This window comes from Camelina sativa, chromosome 3, assembly GCF_030686135.1.
Source record: "Camelina sativa cultivar CO46 ecotype springtype chromosome 3, ASM3068613v1".
NCBI classification, from domain to species: domain Eukaryota; kingdom Viridiplantae; phylum Streptophyta; class Magnoliopsida; order Brassicales; family Brassicaceae; genus Camelina; species Camelina sativa.
This window is the reverse complement of record NC_141882.1, coordinates 12,319,818-12,342,917: the sequence shown is the minus strand read 5'-3', so window position 1 is coordinate 12,342,917 and position 23,100 is coordinate 12,319,818. Positions and strand designations below refer to the sequence as shown.

Sequence of the window (23,100 nt, the reverse complement as noted above, 5' to 3'; positions counted from 1 at the left end):
AGACTTCACATCCATTTGATACAATCTTCACTCCATTTGAGCCAGGGGCAAAAGTCTCAAAATAATCGATTCCATATTCTTGAGAAAAACCTCTTGCAACTAACCTTGCCTTGTGCTTGATGTGATTTCCACTTGCATCTGCCTTGATCTTATAAATCCACTTCACGCTTATCACATTCTTTTTCTCTGGCTTGTCTACTAGTTTCCATGTTCTATTTTTCTCGATCATTTCTATCTCCTCGCTCATGGTCCTTCTCCACTCTTCATCATCTCAAGCTTCATCATAAGTTTGTGGTTCTTCATGAGCAAGAAGACAAACTTCTATGACGTGAGCTGCTTCTTTGAGAACCACCTTTTGTGTATTTCTCATGAGTTCCTTCACAGATCTGTATCTCTTTGGAGATTCTGAGCTGTCTCCTTCTTCATCGCTCACATGATCATCGGTTGGAGACAAAACTGGGCTGGAGGTTTCTCTTTCTTTATTGTTCGCATGATCACTGATTTGAGACAGAACAGGACTAGAGGTTTCTCCTTGTTGATCTCTTGACTCTTGTGTGTCATTGATGGGTAAGACAACAATCTTATTGACTTCCTCTTGTCTATCCCAACTCCACTTCTTATTCTCTTCAAACTCCACATCTCTCGACATTTCAATTTTTTCATTCTCCAAGATGATGATTCTATAGCCTTTAGATTGATTGATATAGCCAATAAGAATCCCACGCTTTGCCTTAGCGTATAGTTTTCTCCTTTTCTGATTTGGAATATGCACATAACATATGCTTCCAAACATCTTCAAGTGTGACACGTTTGGCTTGTGTCCACACCACTTCTCCATTGGCATCATGTATTCTTCGATTGCTTTTTATGGTAGACGGTTTTGTAGATAAGCCGAAGTATATACCGCTTCTGCCCATAACTTAAACGGTAATCCTTGCTCCACAAGCATTGCTCTTGCCATCTCCATCAAGGATCTGTTCTTCCGTTCTGCTGCACCGTTTTGTTGTGGTGAGTAAGGCAAAGTCACTTGCCTATTGATTCCTTCTTCTTCACAAAATTGGTTGAATTCTTGTGAAGTGAATTCACCACCTCCATCTGATCTCAACGTCTTGATGGTACAATCTGATTGCTTCTCCACCAACGCTTTGAACTTCTTGAATAATAAGAAGGTCTCCGATTTTTGTTTTAGGAAGTATACCCAACACATATGAGTATAGTCATCCAGAAACAATAGAAAATAACGGTTTCCATCAAGTGATTGGTGCTGCATCGGCCCACATACATATGTATGCACCATCTCAAGCTTCTCTTTTGTCTTCGTTTGAGATTCTTTTGGAACGCTTTTGCGTGACTGCTTCCCAAGGTGACATGCCTCACACACTTCCTTCTTGACTTTAAAACTTGGTAACCCCTTTACCAAGTCCTTGTCTTGCATTTGTTGCAAACGCTTGCTGCTTACATGGCCAAGTCGCTTGTGCCATGTTTCCTCAATTTGTGCATTTGCCATCATGGCTTCTTCTTCTACTAAACTCAACTTGATCTTGAAGTTTTTGTTCGTCATTTGAATATCCATGATCTCCTTACCATTTGCATCTTGGATGATGCATCTCTTGTCTTGAAAACGTACTTGATAGCCACTTGAGATGATTTGAGGAACACTCGGTAGGTTCTTCTCCAAACCAGGCACTAAGAAAACATTTTTGATGATTCTTTTGCCATGGCTAGTTATGACGGTGATATCTCCTTTACCGGCTGTCATGACTGTATCTCCATTTCCGACTCTAATTGACACTTTGATACTTCTGTTGATGTGAGAGAAGTACTGTTCTTCTTTCGTCATATGATTTGTGCAGTCACTGTTGATCAGCCAAACATTTGCGCTTAACGTTGTGGTTGATTCCTCACTTGTACTAAACAGCATATGATCTTCACTTAAGTCTTCTTCTTTGAGACTTACATGTGCTCTCTCTTTTTTCTTTGAGCGACATTCATTGGAGTAGTGGCCGATTCTACCACACTTGTAACACTTGATGTTACTCTTCTGTTTCTTGCCATGATCGTCTTTCTTCGGTTTGTTTCGACACTCTTCTTCTGAGTGGTTGTTGCTCTTGTGAAAACCACACCACTTCTTGCCTTGATTGACATGGATGTTGGTGTTTTCTTGTTTGAAACCGGATTCTCTTCCTTTGGAACGAACATAGAATGCTCCCTCTCTTGTGCTTTCTTCTCTTGCAGTAACTCTCGCTTCTTGTGATTTTAAGATACCAAGAAGTTATGACATTGTTAGTGAATCCAAATCGCGTGTTTGCTCTAGGACACTAACAATGCTAGCAAACTTGGATGGGAGAGAGATGAGTATCTTCTGTATGAGTTGAGAGTTTGATTTCTTTTCACCATGATAAGTTAATTGATTTTCCAAAACAATTAACTTATCGGTGAATGTCTTGATGTCGTCGTTGTCATACATCTTTATGTTTTCATACTCTCTACGCAGTGATTGGAGTTTAACCAATCAGACTTGTGGAGAGCCTTGGTATTCATCCTTCAGTGCATCCCACGCCTCTTTTGATGATGATGCTGCTGCAATTCGTGAGAAAATTTGATCAGTTACGACAGTTTACAAAATTTGCAAAGCCATCGTATCATTCGCCTCTGCTTCTTTTCTGAGCGTCTTTGCTCTTGCAGTTTCAGGGGTTTCTCCCTCTTGCACCGGTCCAGCCGGCACGCCTTCTTCAACCACCGACCATAGTTTTCTGGTTCGAAATATGGTTGCCATCTTGATGCTCCAGAAGTCGTACTTCTCCCCATTGAATATAGGGATCACTTGATGTGAGGAGCCTTGCATCGTCTCTGATTTTTGCTGATGACGATACGATCTCTCTTGTTCTCTCTTTTAGTGTTTTCTCTCTGGTCCTCTCAATCGCAAAGCTCTGACACTATGTTGATGTTTTGTGTTTGTGTGTTTACGATGATGAAAAACAGAGTAACAAAGTAATACTTTTATTGATCTGAAATTTGAATGTATTACAGACTCAATTATGTTGTGTTACAAAGACTCGATCTATACTTATATGAACTGAACCATTGTGTTGTGATAACAGACCAGACACAACTCTTTGATCAAAAGACACAACTGTAAAACAGAACAACTTGCGTCCCTTAATCAAATAACTAACTTATACAAATGTGTTGTGTTATGTAAATATGTTATGCTATGCAAATATGTTGTGATACGAGATTTGATTATGCTTCAACACATTGGAGATATTTGCATCTTCCTTTCAAAGAGCGAGACTTTCTGCGTCGAGGCCAGCTCTTGCCCCGGTCTCCAGCCTAACTCCATCTATTATATAAGTACGGGATTTGGTATTTACGATCTTAGCACCGGAACCTCCCGTTCTTTACGATTTCCTCCGGGTGCACCAGCCAATCTTACGGCCCATTTCTGGCTTCCCCCATTTTCTATCTAGTGGCTATGTCTGGTTCAATCCTGTTTTCATTTTTTCTAGTTCCTCCGGAACCATACATCTTCAGATATTAAAATGTTTGGGGAAATGAGTTTTTTATTTTATTTTTACTACAAATGAGTTTAAGTAGAACTTATGTCACTGAGTCTCTCATGACTATTTTTGTTTTGTTTGATTTCAATATCGCACAGTTTAGATTCTTCAAGAGTGATGTTTTTGGAGGTTGAAAGACTTCACTTTTACTTTGCTAAATAATATAACCAATGTTAAACGATCTGGCACTTATGTACGTAATGTAACGAAATTTAAATCAGTAATTCCATCACACACCATGCATAAGTCCATAAACACCAGTATAATACTTTTAAATTTTGCTATTGGGGGTTTGTAAAAGATGATCAGAAAGAAAAAAAGATAATTTTGATAGATAATGGGGATGTATTAGTATTCCAAGCTTGCTAAGTGAGAGAAGCTAGAACATGATTGATTGAACCAACCACAACATAAACACAAGTGAAACAAACACAACAACCATGTAAACTAGATTGAAAATGGTGGAAGCCAGTAAGGAATGGACGGCGGAATCTCTTTCGGTTCACCTTTGATGAGTTCAAAATGACTGACGCTTTTGGCGGTGAGATCGTAAACAGCAACGCCACGGCCAATATGGTAGATGGAGTTAGGCTTGAGACCAGGGAAAGAGCTAGCCTGGACGCAGAAAGCCTCACTCTTTGAAAGGAAGATGCACATATCTCCAATGTCCTCGGTGTAACACATGTTTCTTCTTCCCTCGTTAGTTTCTTCCTCTATAAACACCACAAATATCGATAACGGAGACGAGACAGGGGAGTACCTGCATGGACGGACACAAACGAGCCAAATTAGGTGTTTTAGTATAAATGTTTTTACATGTATGTTACATGGTAAGAGGAGAGCAATCTAGTTATACATACCATTTGACGAGGAAAGATTCCCCCGAGGGTGACTCCACCCAGTGATCCTCCTTGAGACACGAATCCAAGAGCTCCCAACTGGACTGAGGCAACTCGGGAAGGTTGTGAAACAGCAACTCATAAACCTTTGGGTAGTTTTCCTGGCGGAATAGGAGATCCCATGAGCACATGTAGTTGCCTCCAGGAGCAGGCATGTTGAACGTTTGATCTCTCTTGGAATACATCAGATTAGAGTTAAGGAGGCTCCCAAAAGGGATTTCGATGTTAGTCCAACGCAGGTCACGACGGGGGCTGCAGATACTCAGCTGGTTCCCCAGGAACTGGATACCAACTACCCACTCTTCACCATCATCCTGATCAGGAGGGGAAGAAGACATTGCCACATTCCAGACGTTTTCAGTTTGGCAAGCGTGCAGAGCAGTAAACGGAGGCAGAGGAATCATAGTGGGGTTTGATTTGGAAGCAAATGGGCTGAAAAAGTCGCTGATACGTACGGAACGATCCTGCCGGTTGCAGAAAAATCCCCATCCATGGGAAGCTCCCACCACACCGGAGTTAGCGAGCTCTGCGGGTACTGTTTTGTCAGGGACAGTGAGTAACTCTTCCTTGGCCGCATCTAGCAAGAGGACGTCTCCGATTGAGACACCGTCCGTATAGTCCTTCTCAGTAACGCTAAACGGCATACAGGGGCTGGTCGAAGAAGAAGATGAAAACAAACGAATGCTCCTCTGCATCTGTGAAGTCAAACAAAACAATACGGAGTATGTAATTAATGTAACCAAAAGCAAAACGGCAGCATACACGGGCTGGTCGAAAACGATGAAAATAAAGTAACACTCTTGTGCATCTGTGAAGTCAAAATATATTCATACTTGTCGACTAAAACCTTTCTGGTCTAATTAATTAATTAAGCAGTATAAAGCATCTCATGATATCATTGCATGTTTACACTTTACATCAAAATATCGGTGATGGGAGAAGAAGCTTACGATTGAACGGCTCCTTGGAAAGAGGCTGGAGAGTGGAGAGAGAAGCTGAGACATTTTTGAGAAATTTCACAAAAGGATTGATGAATTGGAATTTCCAGTTGAAGTTATATAGGGGAAATTAGAATTCTTGAAAAAGGTATAATCTTCCTTGTATGTAAGATTTGTTACGCCATAATAACATTTTGTTATTTAGCTTTTATTCTTTATGATGTAGGATAATGAATTACGGTATTAACCAGCGTCAAATACTGTATGTCAAAAATTCATTTTATCTCCTCTTTAATATTTCAGAAGTACATTATACAAATAACTTACAATATATTTACAGTCAAATGTCCTTACATATATAGGTTTCAAATAACAAATTAATAGTAATCATTAAAGTTAAAAATGTTGAATTCTAATTTCTATTATCCCCTATACTGTATATTAAAAGAGAAACATTCTAGAGAAAAAGCTGATGTGTCGTCGCCAAAAAGCTCCATATCCAATTTATTGTTCACCCTTAATATTCCATAAAATTACATAAAACTGTCACTGCTATATATTTTTTTGTCAACTTCCACTGGTATTCAATTTATTTATAAACATAATAGTTTGCTCCTATAAATTGGTAAATATTATTCAAAAATTGATAAATATTATCACCTACATATTATAGAAATTAAATTAATTTTATTATGTATTGTAATATAATAATATAACTATATTATGAGATGAAAAAAATATATATTTAAAATCATATCTTCAAAAATATAAATAATGTTACATTTCTAATAGTTTTATGGGTCCCTAGTTTTATAAAGCTTAAATGGTGAAATAATCGAAGATTATTAAATATATAGGGGATACATTAAACTGTCATTAGTATAACTAAGGAATTTTCCATTCAGTAATTGAAGGGAATTTATACTATTAATTGGGGAATACACTTAAGGGTTAAAAAGAATCATATTTAATATCCATGTTGTCAAAATGACCCAATTTACATATTACGAAGAACATTAAACAACAGAATTATTATATTTTAGGAAATCGTTCCAATTAGTTCCATAATAATCATGTTATGAGAATTTTGTGTGGATATATTCATGTATGGCAAAATACGGGACGAGAATTTGGGAATAAGATTCAAGCAGAACATATGCGGACATACTATTTACTCATGTGGAGGAATGGGCTTTTTCAGGTCAAAAAAACTTAAACGCTGCAATCAGACATATTAGATGGGTTTGATCGCTTGAAAGTTATATTTAGGTCATCTGGAAATTTATGATATGCAATAGGATGGGTATGAAGAAGTAGGCATGAACACGGGTAATATTACAGTTTATTAACTATTGGTTATGGTTAAATTCAAAACAAGACGAGTATCTCAGTAGTAACAACATTTAGTGGTCCCATAGATTTAACAAGACGGTTTCAGTTAAATTCAATTTTAATATATTTAGAGTATACAGAACAAGACCAGTATCTCATTCTAAAATATATACATCTAGGTTAAATACGTAAAATAAATAAAACTGAAACCGAATCCAAATTTGATTTAACATCCTTAAACAAACAGTTGGAAATGTTTGGATTACATTTAGAATAATATACACGTAATATCACATATCTAAATTATATCTTAATTTTTTCTTATATATATCATTTATGCAGGTCTGAATAGAGGTTTACATGGAAAAAAAATTCTAAGTTTTTTTTAAAATTATGCAAAAATAACCCCGCATGTATGTGCGGGTCCGAACCTAGTTTATTTTAAATTTAAAAACAAAAATATATTACTATGCTTCAAAAAAGAAGCTGTAGCACGGAGTATCACCTAGTTAAACTATTATAACATGAGAAGAAGCTGCCAGGTCATGAGGAGACGTTGTCGTAAGAAGCAAACAATGTGATGAAAACAAATTCAGTGTCGGTTTAATATTTGGTTACTTGGTTTAGAACACGGTATACTTTATCCTTCTTAAACGTTGCAATAACGGTTGAATTTCGGTTCAGTTTAACAGATGAGTAAAATGTGATTAAAATCAATAAAAACCGAATCTGAAGTTTACAATTCTGTTTAGATCCAAATAATGGGATATTTTGGTTGAACATTTATTCCGATTTAGATTCAGTGGTGGAGCTAGGAAATCAGTTTATCAGGGTCAAAAAAAACTTAAAGGGTCAATTGTGTTATTAAATTTTTTTTATAGGGGTCAATTGTGCTATTTTACCAGGATCATTTTGATTTTTTTCCTAATATTTTACCTAATTTTATAAATTCATCAGGGTCAACTGACCCTTATGAGTGTAAGCTGCCTCCGCCCATGTTTGGGTTGATTAAATCAGCTTTATCTTTGGTTGAATGGGCTTTGTTCCAGTTTTGATTGCTAACTTGCCAATTAGGGATGATGAAATTATGGTTATTTGAGGATGGCAGCCAATTTCAAGTTTTCAACTATACGTTTACACATAACTGACCGGACAAGAACAAAGAAACCATACTTAAGTATCTCATACACAACCATGAAAACAGTAGTACAAGAAGCATCGCCTAATTATAAGACTACATAAACTTAACTTAACCAAACCAAAACCTTGACAATGATACATAAACTGAAAGACACATAGCCAAAACTAAAGTTAAAACTAATTAATTAGAACATAACTACATATATCACACAAACTACATTAAACTTAAAATATGAACATTCTCGTGTTTTTTCCCCATGTATTGACTATCTTCTACCATCTCACTTTTAAATTCATCTTCCTTCCTCTTCAACCTCCACTCTATGGTGAAACACGATTTTGGTAGTAGCCTCTTTGTTGTTGAATTCAGAAAGAAATCCATTTCACTTTAATAAGTTTTTTTTTGACATGACTACTTATGCGGCTAATCAGATGACCCATTTCTTTGTCATGATCGAGCCACATGAGACGACTTATTTAACGCCATTGATGATATATTCAATGAGTTGCTTCACTGTTCAATTGAAATTTTGAATTATAATAAATTTGAGAGAAGGAGAATTTTTGCGGAGATCTTTTGATTATGAGTGAAGAATGTATTTTTTTTTTGGTTCAAATGAGTGAAGAATGTATATAATCAAAATCTAGTCATATTAATAATCAATGCATATTCTTCTTCTTTAGTTAATTTCTATATGAGATCACATTTTCTCTTTCTCTTTAACAAAATATTTAAGCAAGATGATGTCCTCAATGATAGTTTCCACCTATGCCCAAATGACTCTTTTTCATTTTATAAAAGTCTTCCAGTATCATTTGTTTTCCTGCTAATTTTTTTTACTTCATATATGACATATTTTTGTTGTTTTTTCTATGTTTTGTATATTTGTGACGCTCTTGAATTGATTTTTTTTTGGCATCCTCGTATTTTCTTTGTTTTAGATGAGTATACAATTTTTTTTTGTACAAGGTTTTCTCTAAAAGACTTGATTTCTTAAACCTCCAAACCCATAATCTTTGTTGTCTACATCATATACACATTACTCCATTATCATCTTTGCGACTATCAACATCAAAAGAGAATTTTTTTTACTCAAAAATCAACATCAACATCAAAAGAGATTTTTAAGTTATTTGTTCCATGATTTATCATTGTATTTTAAAATGTATCATATCGTTAATTTTTTGTTTTTCTAATAATTATATATTGTGTGTTTTAATGGATATTTATCTCTCCAAAATCATATTATTGTCGTTGTTTAACTGTTGTTGGTGAACAGAAAATTTTAGTTATTTAGTGTAACATATATGTATAGAGATATAATTGAATATATTACTATTTTCTTTCTAATATAGTTACTAGTAATTAGAATTAAATATGGATATAAATTATTAAATAGGAGTGTAATATTTTTATATAGAGTGATATTTTGTAATATATTACTATTGAACTGTCAACATTATAAGAGAAATTGGTGTGTGTATTCCATACATTCAATGATGTTATATTTGACTGTTTCTCTAGTTGACATTTATAGCATAGACTGTAATTTTGTTTTAAAAGTATATATAATTCGAAAGAAGAAAACTTTGGAGATTCTGCTAATTTAATATCGCGGTATGTTTAAGATTCTTTGTTCCAAGAAAATACCAAACATAGAAATAAATTTTTGTAGATGACGACTTAAAAGTGTAATTTGTTACATAAAAGATTCGATATTATCACATTAATATGTATCCATATAACAAATTTTAAAGATAATCAAAATTTTATATATAGTACAAACCGTTATAATTGTTTGATTAATAATTGTGTTTATATATAAAGATACAACAGTTAATTTTTATTGTCTGTAAAATACACTATTTTTACAACTCTCATTTTAATATATACACCAACTATTTTTTTCCATGATATAAACCAACTTTCAAATGGTCCCCATTTAACACAGCGACTTAACAACGAAAATTAAATTTTTATGTGTTAAAAATATGTTAACATTTAAATAATAATAGTTTTATATTAGAATCTAAAACAATTTCAAGCTGTCAAAAAATCATCAAAAATAATTATAAAATACCAAAAAGTATACCAAGTATTTTCAATCACTTTAAACCCCTGTAAAATACATAAACTTTTTGGACTTTTAATTCATACACCAGCTAAAATTTTCTTCTCGCAGAACCGGAATCAGACAAATATTAGAAAAAAGCTCTGCATGATCGAAAGATACTTCAGCTTAAGTGGTTAATGATCCCCTGTTGTCACCCAATAACTCGAGTTCGACTTCAAGTTATTAAACTCTTTTTTGTTAATTTTATCCTTTTAAATTTTATTTCTAATAAAATCAAAATACTAACTGGGGCCTTATATGGTTTCTTCTAGTTTTCCAAAAAATTTATAGTCTTTTTATGTGTTTCTTAGATTTTCATAAATGGTTTACCTTTTCTTTATATTTTGAAAGTCATTATGCATGGAATAAAATGATAAATACAAAACACTGCATTATATAGTCCCTCTTTGACACAGAAGACAAGTGATAGATATACAAATCTTGTTTTTTTTTTTAGTAGATAAAATGTAATCTAATTCTTGTATAGAAGACTAGCAATCTTGAAAGAAACCACTTTGCATCGGATATGTTACCTAAATCTGTATAGTTCCAAGAATTATAAATATGGAATTCCACAAACTAAAATAATGTACATTTGTTATATTATATCATACTAAAACGTACTATTTGTATATCTGTATGTCACTCATTGGATCTTTTGTATCCAACATGTAACCAACTCAACTATTTTTATTAATTGACAAAAGAACAAATTCCTACTCAAATAACTACAAATATTGACCCCCACATTTGTTTGACATTGACATTCTCTCACTTTTTTATATAGCAAACTAAGCCTCTAACACTTTCTTTTTTCTTTTCCCAAAACACTTTTTAGTATAATTTTATTCTGTAATCAAATTTTGCAAAATTTAATGTTCCTACGCCAAATGGCAATTCATGTTTGATATATATATAAATCGGGCGAACCAATAACATGTTTATCTTTAAAAATCAAAAAACAAAATAAAATTCTTCTTTTTCACAAAATCCCATCACGTAATAACACACAAACCCCAAGGGTATTTAAGTCTTTTCGTTTTTCTGTGTAAACTTCACTGTTAAATGAAATTGGAAAAGGAATGGCTTGTGATATTGGCAATGTCAATGTCTCTCTCTCTCTCTCTCTCTCTCTCAGTCTCTGTCTCTGCCTCCAAAATTTCCCTCTCTGTTTTGAGCAGTTAAGCTGCCTCATCATCAATCTCACTCACCCGAAACCCATAAACAATCATTATTAACCTTTTCTTGTTTTCATCAAAACCCCATTTCTCTAATTCTTCCTCACCTGACAGACACCTTTTTGATTCTTTTCTCCAAATCTTTTTACAGCTCTGTTCCTGCTTTTATCTCAATGTGTGACGGTTTTGTACTTTGATTTGTAGAGCAAAAAAAGATGCCATTTTCTAGGAATGTATACGGTATGAGCCAAACCGATGTGTATAGAAATGTCGATCGTGAAGACCCCAAAGCAATTCTCAATGGTGTTGCAATTACTGGACTTGTTGGGATCTTGCGTCAGCTTGGTAATCTTGCTGAGTAAGTATTTGATTCGAGCCTTCAAATCTCTCTAATTCCTTCCTTCAATATATAAAAAAAAAATGTGGGTCTTACTGTTGAATGATTCTTTGAGCTAATGGTGAAGTTAGAGATGAAAAAATCATTACTTTGCATGAAAGTATTGTTTTTTTTTTTTACTGGTTTAAGCTTACCCAATTGGCTTTCTAGATTACAAATTGGGTTTGTTAAGAAAAAAAAAAAAGAAAAAAAAAGAAAAAAAAAAGGTTACAAATTGGGAAATGGGAACTCATTGTTTGAGATAATTACAAATTGCATGATTTTTGTTTTTCCAAGTTTTCTCAGTGAAGTTTTTGAGTTAGGGTTTAGCTAAAAGAAAGAAGCTTTCTTCATTGTTTATCAATCCTTATCCATCTTTGGTGTGTTTTGTCATTGTTCCTTTGCTTAGTTTATGCTTCTGAACAACTCCTCATGTGGTGACACTTTATGTCGGCTCTGATATCAAGCTGCTGTGTAGCCAATTGCTAGATAGAATCTTGCTGAATTACAAAATTGTTGCTTAGTTGGGTTTGAGTGGTCTCTGGATCAAAAGGTTCATCAAGCTTCTGTGTAGCCAATTGCTATATAAGATCTTGCTGAATTATCAAAAGTGTTGTTTAGTTTGGGTTTTGAATGGTCTCTGGTTCAATAGGGTTTATCTTGGAATTAGTTAAAAACCATAAGCTAGAAACTTTCTTAAGGATTTGCTCTTTCTCTTAAATCAGGTTTGCTGCAGAGATATTTCATGGGATACAGGAGGAAGTTATGGCTACAGCTTCAAGAAGCAATCAATTAAAGATCAGATTGCAGCATATTGAAGCTACAGTGCCTCCACTAGAAAAGGCGATGCTTGCACAGACAACTCATATACATTTTGCTTACACAGGAGGTGTTTTTGTCTTCTTCTCTCTTGTCAATCTTCTTATTGTCTTGACCCAGGGTGTCTGATACTTGTTAGGTTTCCACATTTATTATGTTAATTAAAATTGTCATCCACTTAGTTTCATTGTAGGCCCAGTTCATATGCTTTTTCACTTACCCTTATACTAAATTTCCCTCGTGAAGGCTAGTTTAGGATCTGGAATGATTGACTTAGTTATAAATTCCTGCAAGACTTTAGAATAGATTAACTGAAAATTAAAATGTCATTATTAGTTGTTTGTTTCTTGTTAGCAAATTTTGTAATTGTATTGGAACCTCCGAAGTAATGGTTGGTGAGGGAAGTGGTCAGTGTTTGGTTTTACCTTTTTTTATCTTGTGAAATTATTGAGTTTTATGGTGTTTTCAGGTCTGGAATGGCATCCTCGTATCCCAATTACGCAAAATCACTTAATTTACGACGACTTGCCTCACATGATTATGGATTCCTATGAAGAGTGCAAGGATCCTCCACGATTGCACTGGCTTGATAAGTATGCTTCAGGCTAAAATATCATGTCTGATATGTATGTACTATGATACATCATGTTAAACTGATTCCTTGCTTTATTTCCTCAGATTTGATATAAATGGTCCTGGATCTTGCTTGAAGCGATACTCCGATCCTACTTATTTCAGAAGAGCATCAAGCAACCTGATTCAAGGAAACAAGAAGTTACAAAAAGATAAGAAGCATTGTAAACTTAAGGTGTGTTTTCTCAGACTGAATCGGTGAACCTTTTTCTTTAGTATTCTCCTTTGCTTGACAATTAATTATCTGCTTTCTCTCATGGACCGCAGAAAAAATCTTCATCAAGGAGTCGAGATATGTCACGTTTGGCTTCCATTGCTAACCAGAATGCCAGGTAACATATAGATTTTATTGGAATGTTTAAGTTTTTGTGCATCTAAAGAATTATAAACTAAGACATGGAATTTACTCCAGGAAGACATTTACTTCATTTAGCTTCAGTGGACAAACCTCTTCTTCTAAAACCACCTCAACCAGTGACATGGAAAAAAGATCTGATTTTCAAGATCATCATTCTCGCTCTTTTGAGTCCAGAACTGGTTCTGGCTACATTGAATGCCTTTCAACCGCAGCCTCTTCATTGAAGACTGGAGAAAGATCTAAAGGGATATTTGTTTCATCCAGCTTGACACCGAGGTCTTGCACTATCGCGTCAGTTATTTCTGAATGTGAAACCGAAGATGCATATGATAATTCCCTGTTTAGTCCTTCGCAAGGGCAAGCTGCTCATGGCTCTTCTTGCGTTAGTTGGGATGAGAAAGCGGAGATAGTGGAATCTCTTGGTTTTCAGACAGATGAAGTTTCTGAAAAGATGGAGACGAGCTCTGTTGTGGATGCACTAGAAGAAAAAACAAGCTGCAGAGAAGGGACTGGTAGAGTAGATTTCCATTCTAAGGACCTTGGAAATGATAAATCAGAATCAGGACTACAAAATCGTACTAGAATGGATGAGGTAAGAGAGATAAAAACTGGTCAGGTTGTTGTGGGGGAACTGAGGGATACTGAACATGAGACTGAAAGCGAAGGGGACTGTTTTGTTGATGCGCTTAATACTATCGAATCCGAACCTGAAAATGATCTAAGGCTCCACACTAGGCAAGAAGTAGTGCGCAGTTCCTGTGGTGTTGTAGATGAGAGGTTGGAAAAGTCAGTGTGTGAGCAAGAAATAGAACATACTTCAAACAGTGTTAAAGATTTTTGTAGAACAGATGGGTTTGTGGACTACGGTTTTAAAAATGAGGAGAATGCATCATTGGAAAATGCATCTGATAAAACGAATCGCCAAGACCCACAGGTGTGGTCAGATATCAACCGCTTCCAACAAAATGATCTTTGTGCAAAGAAGGATAATAAGCGTAACAATTCTGGTGGAGAAGATAGCATCACATTTACATATGTGCCAGGTCTCGAGAACAGCTTAGCTGGTTCATCAAACCCCTTGATTCATCATGGCTTACAGGAAAACCAAGAATCAGAAGCTGAAACTTCTAGTGATATCGAAGCCATTAGAATATGGACTAATGGGGGTTTATTGGGACTGAAGCCATCGAAACCTCCAGTCTTGGCTGTGTCAAGTTCTTTCAGTCCAGATTGCAATACCAAGGAAGCTGAAAAAGATAAATCAGACGATCTAGTTGAAAATGCTTCAGATAGAAATGTTCTGAATAAATCAAGCTTAGCAACGCCAGGAACCCAAGATCAAAATTGTTCAGATGGCGAAGGCACGAGTGTTGTAGACCAAAGAGAGTGCGATGAGATTTTTTACGGAGTTTTTGGACTCAGCCACAAGTTACTCACCAATAGTTTCCGCAGAAAAGATTCATTTGCCCTTGATAGAAAGACTGTGGCAGCAACGATTCCAGAGAATGATGAAGTGAATACAGAGAAGATGAGGTTTTGTGACCAAGACTTTAATGAGAAAACCTTAATGGATCCGTTCAGAGATGAAGCTCCTATTGATTGGAGTACTTCGTCCCCGCCTCTTCAACACATGAAAATATCTCTCAGTCCCGCTGACACCCTTCAGGCTTCCAGACTGAAGCTGAAATTTTCAGATGGGGACAGCAACTATAATACATTCTCTTCGTTTCAGTTGCTTCCAGAGGCTGCTACTTTCCTTCCTGATTCTTATTCAGACGATGACACGTTTTGTAGATCCTCTCCTTACATGTCAGATAGCGATGATTATCGTAGCGATAATCACTCCGTATCGAATTCTGAGCAGTGGGAAGAATCTAGTGACAGCCATGAAAGGAAAGAGCAAGAGCTATATGATTCTTTCCATGAGATGAGGCATGTTGACAACAATGCTGAAGTTTCTCCTCTAGAGATGATATCAGAAAGTGGTACTAATGCCCTAAACCTATCATACCTCCAAAATCCTGCTGAGCCCTTACCACCGCCATTTCCACCTGTGCAATGGATGGTTTCAAAGACACCTTCAGAGAAAACTGAAGATAAAACACAGTCCCTACAATTACAAGACGTTCTAAGGTTCGCCTTTGAGAAGCATATTTCGTTGCCTACAGTCAACAAAGAACAGCCTAGCATGGTGACATCTGCTCCTAAACCAGAAATTAAGGTACGGAGATAATTTGCACTCTTTTTTTCCTACTTTAGTGCAGTGTGGGTCAGTTCAATTTACGAATCCTAACAAGCATATGTTCTCATAGGTCCATCTGAAGAATAATGTCAGGGAGGGGAAACAAAGTGAAAACGCAAAGGAGACCGAAACTGGGGACTTCTTGCAACAAATCAGAACACAGGTGAGTGCAAATGTTCTTTATCTGAAAAAAGTTATGTGCTGATTCTTGATTTGTTGTATCATCTTTTGCTTCATTTCTTCATTTCTTTCAAATCATAAACAGCAATTCAACCTGAGACCAGTGGTCATGACAACGACGTCATCCGCGCCCACAACAACTGAGCCTATCATAAACACTAAGATCAGCGCGATTTTGGAGAAAGCAAACTCAATACGCCAGGTCCATCCTCTAATATCTGCATCGATATATATCCAAAGCAAATCTAATCTTTATTTCAGAATCTAAGTGCTTTTTGTCCTAAATCCAACACAACATTATCTATCACTCACTATCTTTTCTTCTTATCAGGCTGTAGCTAGCAAAGATGGAGATGAAAGCGATACATGGAGCGATACCTAAAAAAAAACACCTTTTGATCAAAGATTCCAGTTCATCTTTGTAATCTAATCTCTTAACGACATAGAATACGGAAAAGGGTTTTAAGCTAGTCCTGCATGCATTTTTTTCATTGTATCATATCTAATGTGTGGTGTGTACATGATACGTAAATTTTGTCGTGTGTGATCTACTGATCTTGTATCTTGAAAAGAATAAAGTAGTTCAAGGAATAAAAACTAGAGTAAAGGCTATTTTTCTCATCCACCTTGAGGAAAAACAAACTCACCTTTGATTTCAACCAACTATGATATGCAATTAACACATCAAACGCAAATCATATTAGGTAGTTAACTCATTTTTCTATGACTACTTTTTCTATGTACTATGTACTATGTACTACCCACTAATTTGATATTATCATCAAAGCAAGTCGACACAATAGCAACATCGAATGACAAAACAACATAGGGATTCACGTTTCCGGCTATTCGATATATTTCAAATTACGATTAAGAAGCATATGTTCTCACAGGTCCATCTAAAGAATATTGTCAGGGAGGATAGACAAAGGACTAATGGAAAGGAGACCAAAACTGGAGACTTCTTGCATCAAATGCGAACACAAGTCAGTGATAATCGATTCTTCTCATGAAATAAAAGAGTACAATTGGATTCTTGATGTGTTGTAACATCTTTCATTGTATTCATCTTGATTTCTTCCATAGCAGTATAGCATAACATCGATTCAACTTGATACACGTGGTTCCCAAAATGACGACCCTACCATAAAAACTAAGATCAATTCGATATCTTAATACGCTAGGTGCATCTTCTAACAATCTCCTAATTCTATCCAAAAATCTGATATTTGCTTAATTAAGACTCTAGTTCTTTTCTCTTAATTACTCAATGCACGAAACCTTAGCTTGCGGAGGGACAAACCTAGAAAAGAGTTTAATCTTGTTCTACAAGCAATTCTTATTTTGTCGAATCTCTCATGTGTGTATTGTGTAAGTTGATATAGTAGATTTTGTCGTACGTGATATATATCTTCACGAAACGAGAAAACAAAGAAGCTAATATGCTACGATTTTTTTTACGCAGTGGAAATTAATAATAGATAGTTTTTGTTTAAAATGCATTATAAAAACATACGTTTTTTTATTCGGTCTCTGAACTATATTGAAGAGGATCAGTTTTGTGTCAGCTGTGCTATCGATTCTGGAAGCAATCGCAGTTTAAAAAGGTTGTGGGAGAAAATATTAAAAGATTTTTAAAAAAAATTATTGGTTATAAAGAAACATTAAAAAGTGAGTTGGCAAGTAAAAGAGACTTCGGAGAAGATAATAGAGAGATCTCAAAACATCTAAGCCGTGAAGTTCGCTTATGTTGTGGTCTTTAATTGTTTTCTTATATTTTTTGCCACTTGAATCAAAACATTAAAATAATAGAAGATTATGTTCGTCTGTGAACTGTATTAGTATTTTCTTAATGTCTGTCTCGCATTAATTTATATGGAATATTAAATCTTAGAAATTTGCTTGTGGACATGTGATGGGAAATTGAACTAACAGTTTTGTTGTGGTAAAAAAAAAATTATTGCTTCATCTTTGGACTATGCAAGTATGGATGACAAAATTATAATTTTCAACTGGGTGATAAAACATACAACATAATTGTGTCTACACATTTTTTTTCTTGTTGTTGAAAATGCATGTTTAATGATTGATCAAGAATTTAGTATCCTACATGGCTACATTAGGTCTTGAGTTCAATCCCAAAACAATGTAGCACACCAAAGTTTTAAACAATACATGATGTTTAACTAAAATAATTACTTCTTTTTTTTCCATTGGATATAGAGATAACAGAATGACAACCAATATATGTTTGGCTAACAAATACTAAAATTATATTATCCATAAAACTTAAATCAGGTAATGTGTATTTCAAAATTCAACAATAACCTTTCACATGCCAATTCCTACTTTGGACTGTGTTCATTTGTTCAACAATTTTAATTAATTATCCTCAATTCTTTTCCTTTCCTCTTTAAGTTATAATTCTAAATCGAAAGTAAAGATTTCCAAAGCATGTACCCTCAAGGAAAGTGCCCCTTTTTCCCAACGACATTAAACACGTATAAAGTTTATTTATAAATTCATCCCACTTTATCTAGCAATAATCAAACATCATTGGCTTTATTAATTTTATGGATATGTCTCCTTTTTACTGTCTATAACCATTAGTATTGGAAGTTGTAACCCTCGGAAAGAACCTTGTTGTTAATATCAAATGTGTTTTCCTCTTAAAGCTAACGCATACGTTTATAGAGCTAAAATTTTTACATTTTATGCACAACCATGAAAACAAACTAATTTTATCCTTTATCTTTGTATTTGATCTGGACTAAGTTATACGAGTTCGAAATTAGAATTTGGATAGTGAGTGATACACCTACGATGTTAATATAAACAACTAGACTATATGTCCTAGTCGATGCTCTCTAATTATTTTGAAATATGTATGAGCATAATCCGGCAAGTTCAAATACAAATCATTAATTTATTCTATATAAGATCAATAAAGTACGAGTCATATCACTGTAATAGGCATTAAAGAGAAAAAATATTTATCTAATTTATTTCCTTTATTCGTCTAATTAATTTAAAATCACTTTATTAAAGATAGGATTAAAGAACAAACCCCATATAAAAGATTTTGCTTTTCTTTGTAAAGAGTGCTTTTTATATAAAGTGAATTTTGCTAACCCAAAAGAAGCACATACTGAAAAGTTTAAGATTTGAAAGGAGAAAAGAAAAAAAATGGGCAACCAACAAAAGTTAGTCACCAAATCCATTGAAACCCTAAAGAAAGAAGAAAGAAGAAAGAAGAAAGAAAAAAAATGGCGTAAGAAAAGATAATCCACCTTTACAAGGTACAACTAATTACATGTGCGTGTATATATATATAAACTTCCTTTGTTTTGTATAATACTAGGTCTGAGCATTTGGGTGTTCAGTCGTGTTCAGTTCGGATAATTCGGGTTCGGGTTTTTCAAGTTTACTAATATAAGATCCGAACAGGTGTTCATATAATTTCGGATCGGGTTCAGCTTCGGTTCCTATCAGGTTCGGGTTATTTTGATATCAAAATTATTCATTAACAAAATCGTGACACGTGTCAATTATATCATTCAGATGTTGACACATGTCAATTCTAAAAATGTAAAAATTCAAAACTTACCAAAAAAAAGTTTTATATAAAAGTAAAATAGAAAAAAGAAAACCTAATTTTATCTAAAACTATAAAGAAATTATATTATTTTATCTAATTAATTATACAATTAATTACTGTTTCTAAAAAAATGTAAATACTCACATTTTCATAAAGAAAGAGATTGTTGAAGTTAAAAAAAAAATTGATCGTTTCATATTTTTTCACCAATCAAATAATTTATTCAAGAAGACTGCTATTGTAAGATATAAGTTAGGTTTACGTAAGATTAACGTATGCAATTTTGTAACTATAAAAATGTTAAAAGTGAAGAGATATAGAATAGATTATTTAATGTGTTTATAAAGACAATTTGTTGGTAGTAGTAAAAACTAAAGAGTATATTTTAACAGTAAAATATATTTGTGTGTACAAATACACTATTAGTGGTAATGTAGATAGTAAATTTGTAAATAGATATACATTAGTGTATTATAGCAAAAAAAACGATTATTTTCTATAACTAAAAGTTTATCTCTTTACTTTAATACATTGTTTTTACTTACGAAAAGAATTAAATATATATTATTTTTTAAATTTAGTTTAACTTTAATAACTTTGAACTCATCTACAACGATTTCTTTAACTAAAAGTGTATCTATTTACTTTTTTTTTCAACCAAACAATAAATTAAAAGGAAATTCCTCGGTTAGTTGTCCAAGGCGGAGGGTAGGAGTTTACAAAAGAAACTTCAGAGATAAGAGAATACAAAACACTGGTAAGACAATTCGCCTTCGTATTTGACAAGAGATGGAAAATAGTGGGAAAGACTCGAGCGAGTTAAACTCATCGAGCAGTGGAGAGAAGCTGCGAAGGGCACACTGAATCCGTCTCATTGAACCATATGCAGAGTCAGAGAGAGCGACACTGATTTTTGTCGTTGGAAAAAGGATTCCGTAAACCCGAAGAAGTCGAAGCTATAGTGGAAGTGGATAAGGAGAAAGCCATTGGTGAAGTTCCCCTTCCCCACTCTTCTTTCTTCTTCTTATCTCGAATCCCAAATTAGGATATTTTGCACTACAATCAATGTTGACATTAATAAACCGAACTGGTTCATCGATCTCTTTCCATAGTCTATAATATGTTTTTTTCCATTTTTGATTTCAGTCTTCCGTCGATTTTACAACTATCGATCATTGTTTAAGAATACAACACAAAGTTATATGATTTGGCGTTAAACGAAGATACAGATTCAATGGTTAGTCAAATTTTGGTCTGATATAAGTTGATTAATTAATAATGCCAAAACTTAAAGTTTGTCTTTAAAAGCTTTTAACTCCATTAAATTTAACTCAAACTCTTAGACATTAATTAAACTACTACATTAGATATTACAACTACTACATCCCTTAAAACTAATACATTCCTTAAACTCTGGACACTAAACTTAACTCACCTTCTTCTTCTTCTCTTCTTCTTTAGTTCTTCTTCTTAACGTCTTTCAGTTTTTTCTTGCCTCTGAATGCATTGACAACGATCGTGGCAAGGTGATGCTGGTAGGTATTTCCATTATTCTCAGGAACTGAGCCGCACACATCTTTCACGATCTTGACAATCTCTACTATGGTTTTCTTTACAAGAGTGAGGGCATTCAAAAAAAATGTGATTAGTAGTCTCAACCGCAGAGTCGCACTTTTTACATCAAACTAGATTTTAACCCGCTGTACACCGCATGCATATAACTTTTATTATAATTTATATTTTATGCTGCATCTATTTGTTAAATATTGGATGTTTTGTAAATATAGGAATAACTAAATTTTCAGGTTGTTGTGCAGCTAAATATTTATATTATTTTTTAACCTGCAAGACACTTCATGACCATTTGTTTGTTATTTAGTTTGTTTTGTTTAGTGTTTGAAATTTTATTTTGATTTTTAATTATTACAACAAAAAAATAAAGGATCTAAATACATAATCAGTAATTTATAAGTCACATTTTTCCTAATGAATTAATTATTTTATAAAATTTTAGTAAAATCAACTTGATTTTATGTCAAATATTCTAATATTATTAGTGTTGATAAATAATTAAATGAGGATTTAACCCTTATTAACACAAATTTAATAATATTTTATTAATTCCAACATGTCTTTTTATAACTCATCTACTATATAACCACATTATATAGTATTTTAGACTTTTTTAATTTTACATATTCGTAATAATTTAATTTAATATTAAGTTTATATATGTTAATTATAATATTTAAATAAATGTCAATCGAAGTTAATCAAGTACTTGTTGTTTTCTTTGTATACGAAGGATTCAAATATATAATATCTTCAAAACACAACATAATGTATGGTTAAATATATGATAGTTGCTATTTGCATATTGGTTGCTGTTATTTTTTTAATTGTAATCAAATGTAAAATATTTAGGAAACAAAATCTGGAGTACGGTTAGTTTTGGAAAATTTTTAGGGCTTAATGTTGTAAATAACTTTTTAAATAAACAAAACTAAAAGGGCATAACACAAAATGTACTTCAAAAATGTTAATATAGATATCACATTAGATAGTTTTTATTTATTAAAAATACTTACTTTATATTCTTTGTTAAATTTAGTTTTATTTTAAAAACTTTAAACTCGGACATCGGACGAGTCCTAATCTAGTCAATAATAAGTTAATAAATAATAACATATTGCCACCACACAAACCGTATAATATAATATTTATACGTGTACAACATGATTAGAGAAAAATTGATCAAATTAAAACAGTTGTATTACTAGAAAAAAAAATGTATTCTATGTAAATAGAAAACATACTTTATTAATTGTCTTTAATACTTCGATTTGGCTATAAACTAAATCTAGTCACCCTTAGAGGAATATGGATACAATTGTTTAAAATCAGAATATTATCTTTATATGCATACTTTGCAAAAATAGTTCAATGGATGAAATTCTTCTTCAACGTAAAATATATACGCACATTTATATTCCCTTTTTGCAATGTCAATTAAATTTATCTTTCATCTATATATTTTAACTAAAAAGTCGATCTCTTTTAAAAGTACTTAAAAGTTGTTCTTTTGCGACTATATAGTATAAAGTTACCAATGAGAAAAACATATAGTATAAAAAAAAGCACGAACTTGAGAAAAAAAATAAAGAGAAACATGAACATCGATTAGTGCTTTCCTTTTCCTTTTTTCTTTCTTTTTCTTTTTTCCCTTTCTCTCATCTTTAACGCTTTAGAGTTTAATTTAAATAACGTACGTGAATTATGTTAATTTAAATAAAATATTTAAAGAAACATGCTTTGCTTAACTTTATTTGATTTTTTTTCCAAGGCAATATCCACTCAACCGTTCTACTAGTTGATCAAGCAGAATTGCACAAATTATTAGTCAAATTTCACCACTATCCACGGACCATGACATGCAAGAAGGGATAGATGTTCCATTTAAGTTTAACATAGTCTTGTTAGTGCAGCTAGAACTATATTTTTGCATATACTATTATTATTTTATCCAAGTTCACAATTAAAAAAAAAAAAGAGAAAAAAGAGAAATTCTCGATTAAATTTCAGTTTTCCCTTTATTATTTCATCCAAAGAAACTCTTATACTACCAAGAAAAAGAAGAAACTAAAATTTTCCTAATGAAATTTATTTTTCTATACAATACACAATGAAATAAATAAATGAAGAAAATGGAAGGATGACTTGGAAAAAGGGGGGC

At 33.4% G+C, this 23,100-nt stretch overlaps 2 protein-coding genes across 2 annotated transcripts; one reads left to right on the top strand and one right to left on the bottom strand.

Moving 5' to 3' along the window:
- Window positions 1–3,873: 3,873 nt before the first annotated feature.
- On the bottom strand, window positions 3,874–5,488 carry LOC104778935 (uncharacterized). Its single transcript, XM_019240108.2, has 3 exons — window positions 5,410–5,488; window positions 4,421–5,154; window positions 3,874–4,320 (listed from the first exon to the last, which is right to left on the bottom strand). Exons 1-3 carry the CDS (start codon window positions 5,461–5,463, stop codon window positions 4,008–4,010), a joined length of 1,101 nt encoding a protein of 366 aa, XP_019095653.2. The 5' UTR covers window positions 5,464–5,488; the 3' UTR covers window positions 3,874–4,007.
- Window positions 5,489–10,926: 5,438 nt separating this feature from the next.
- On the top strand, window positions 10,927–16,366 carry LOC104776952 (protein SCAR3-like). The gene is made up of 9 exons (XM_010501133.2): window positions 10,927–11,519; window positions 12,263–12,426; window positions 12,826–12,949; window positions 13,035–13,164; window positions 13,257–13,321; window positions 13,402–15,568; window positions 15,660–15,752; window positions 15,855–15,971; window positions 16,101–16,366. The coding sequence occupies exons 1-9, from the start codon at window positions 11,377–11,379 to the stop codon at window positions 16,149–16,151; spliced, it is 3,054 nt and encodes a 1,017-aa protein (XP_010499435.2). The 5' UTR covers window positions 10,927–11,376; the 3' UTR covers window positions 16,152–16,366.
- Window positions 16,367–23,100: the final 6,734 nt, after the last annotated feature.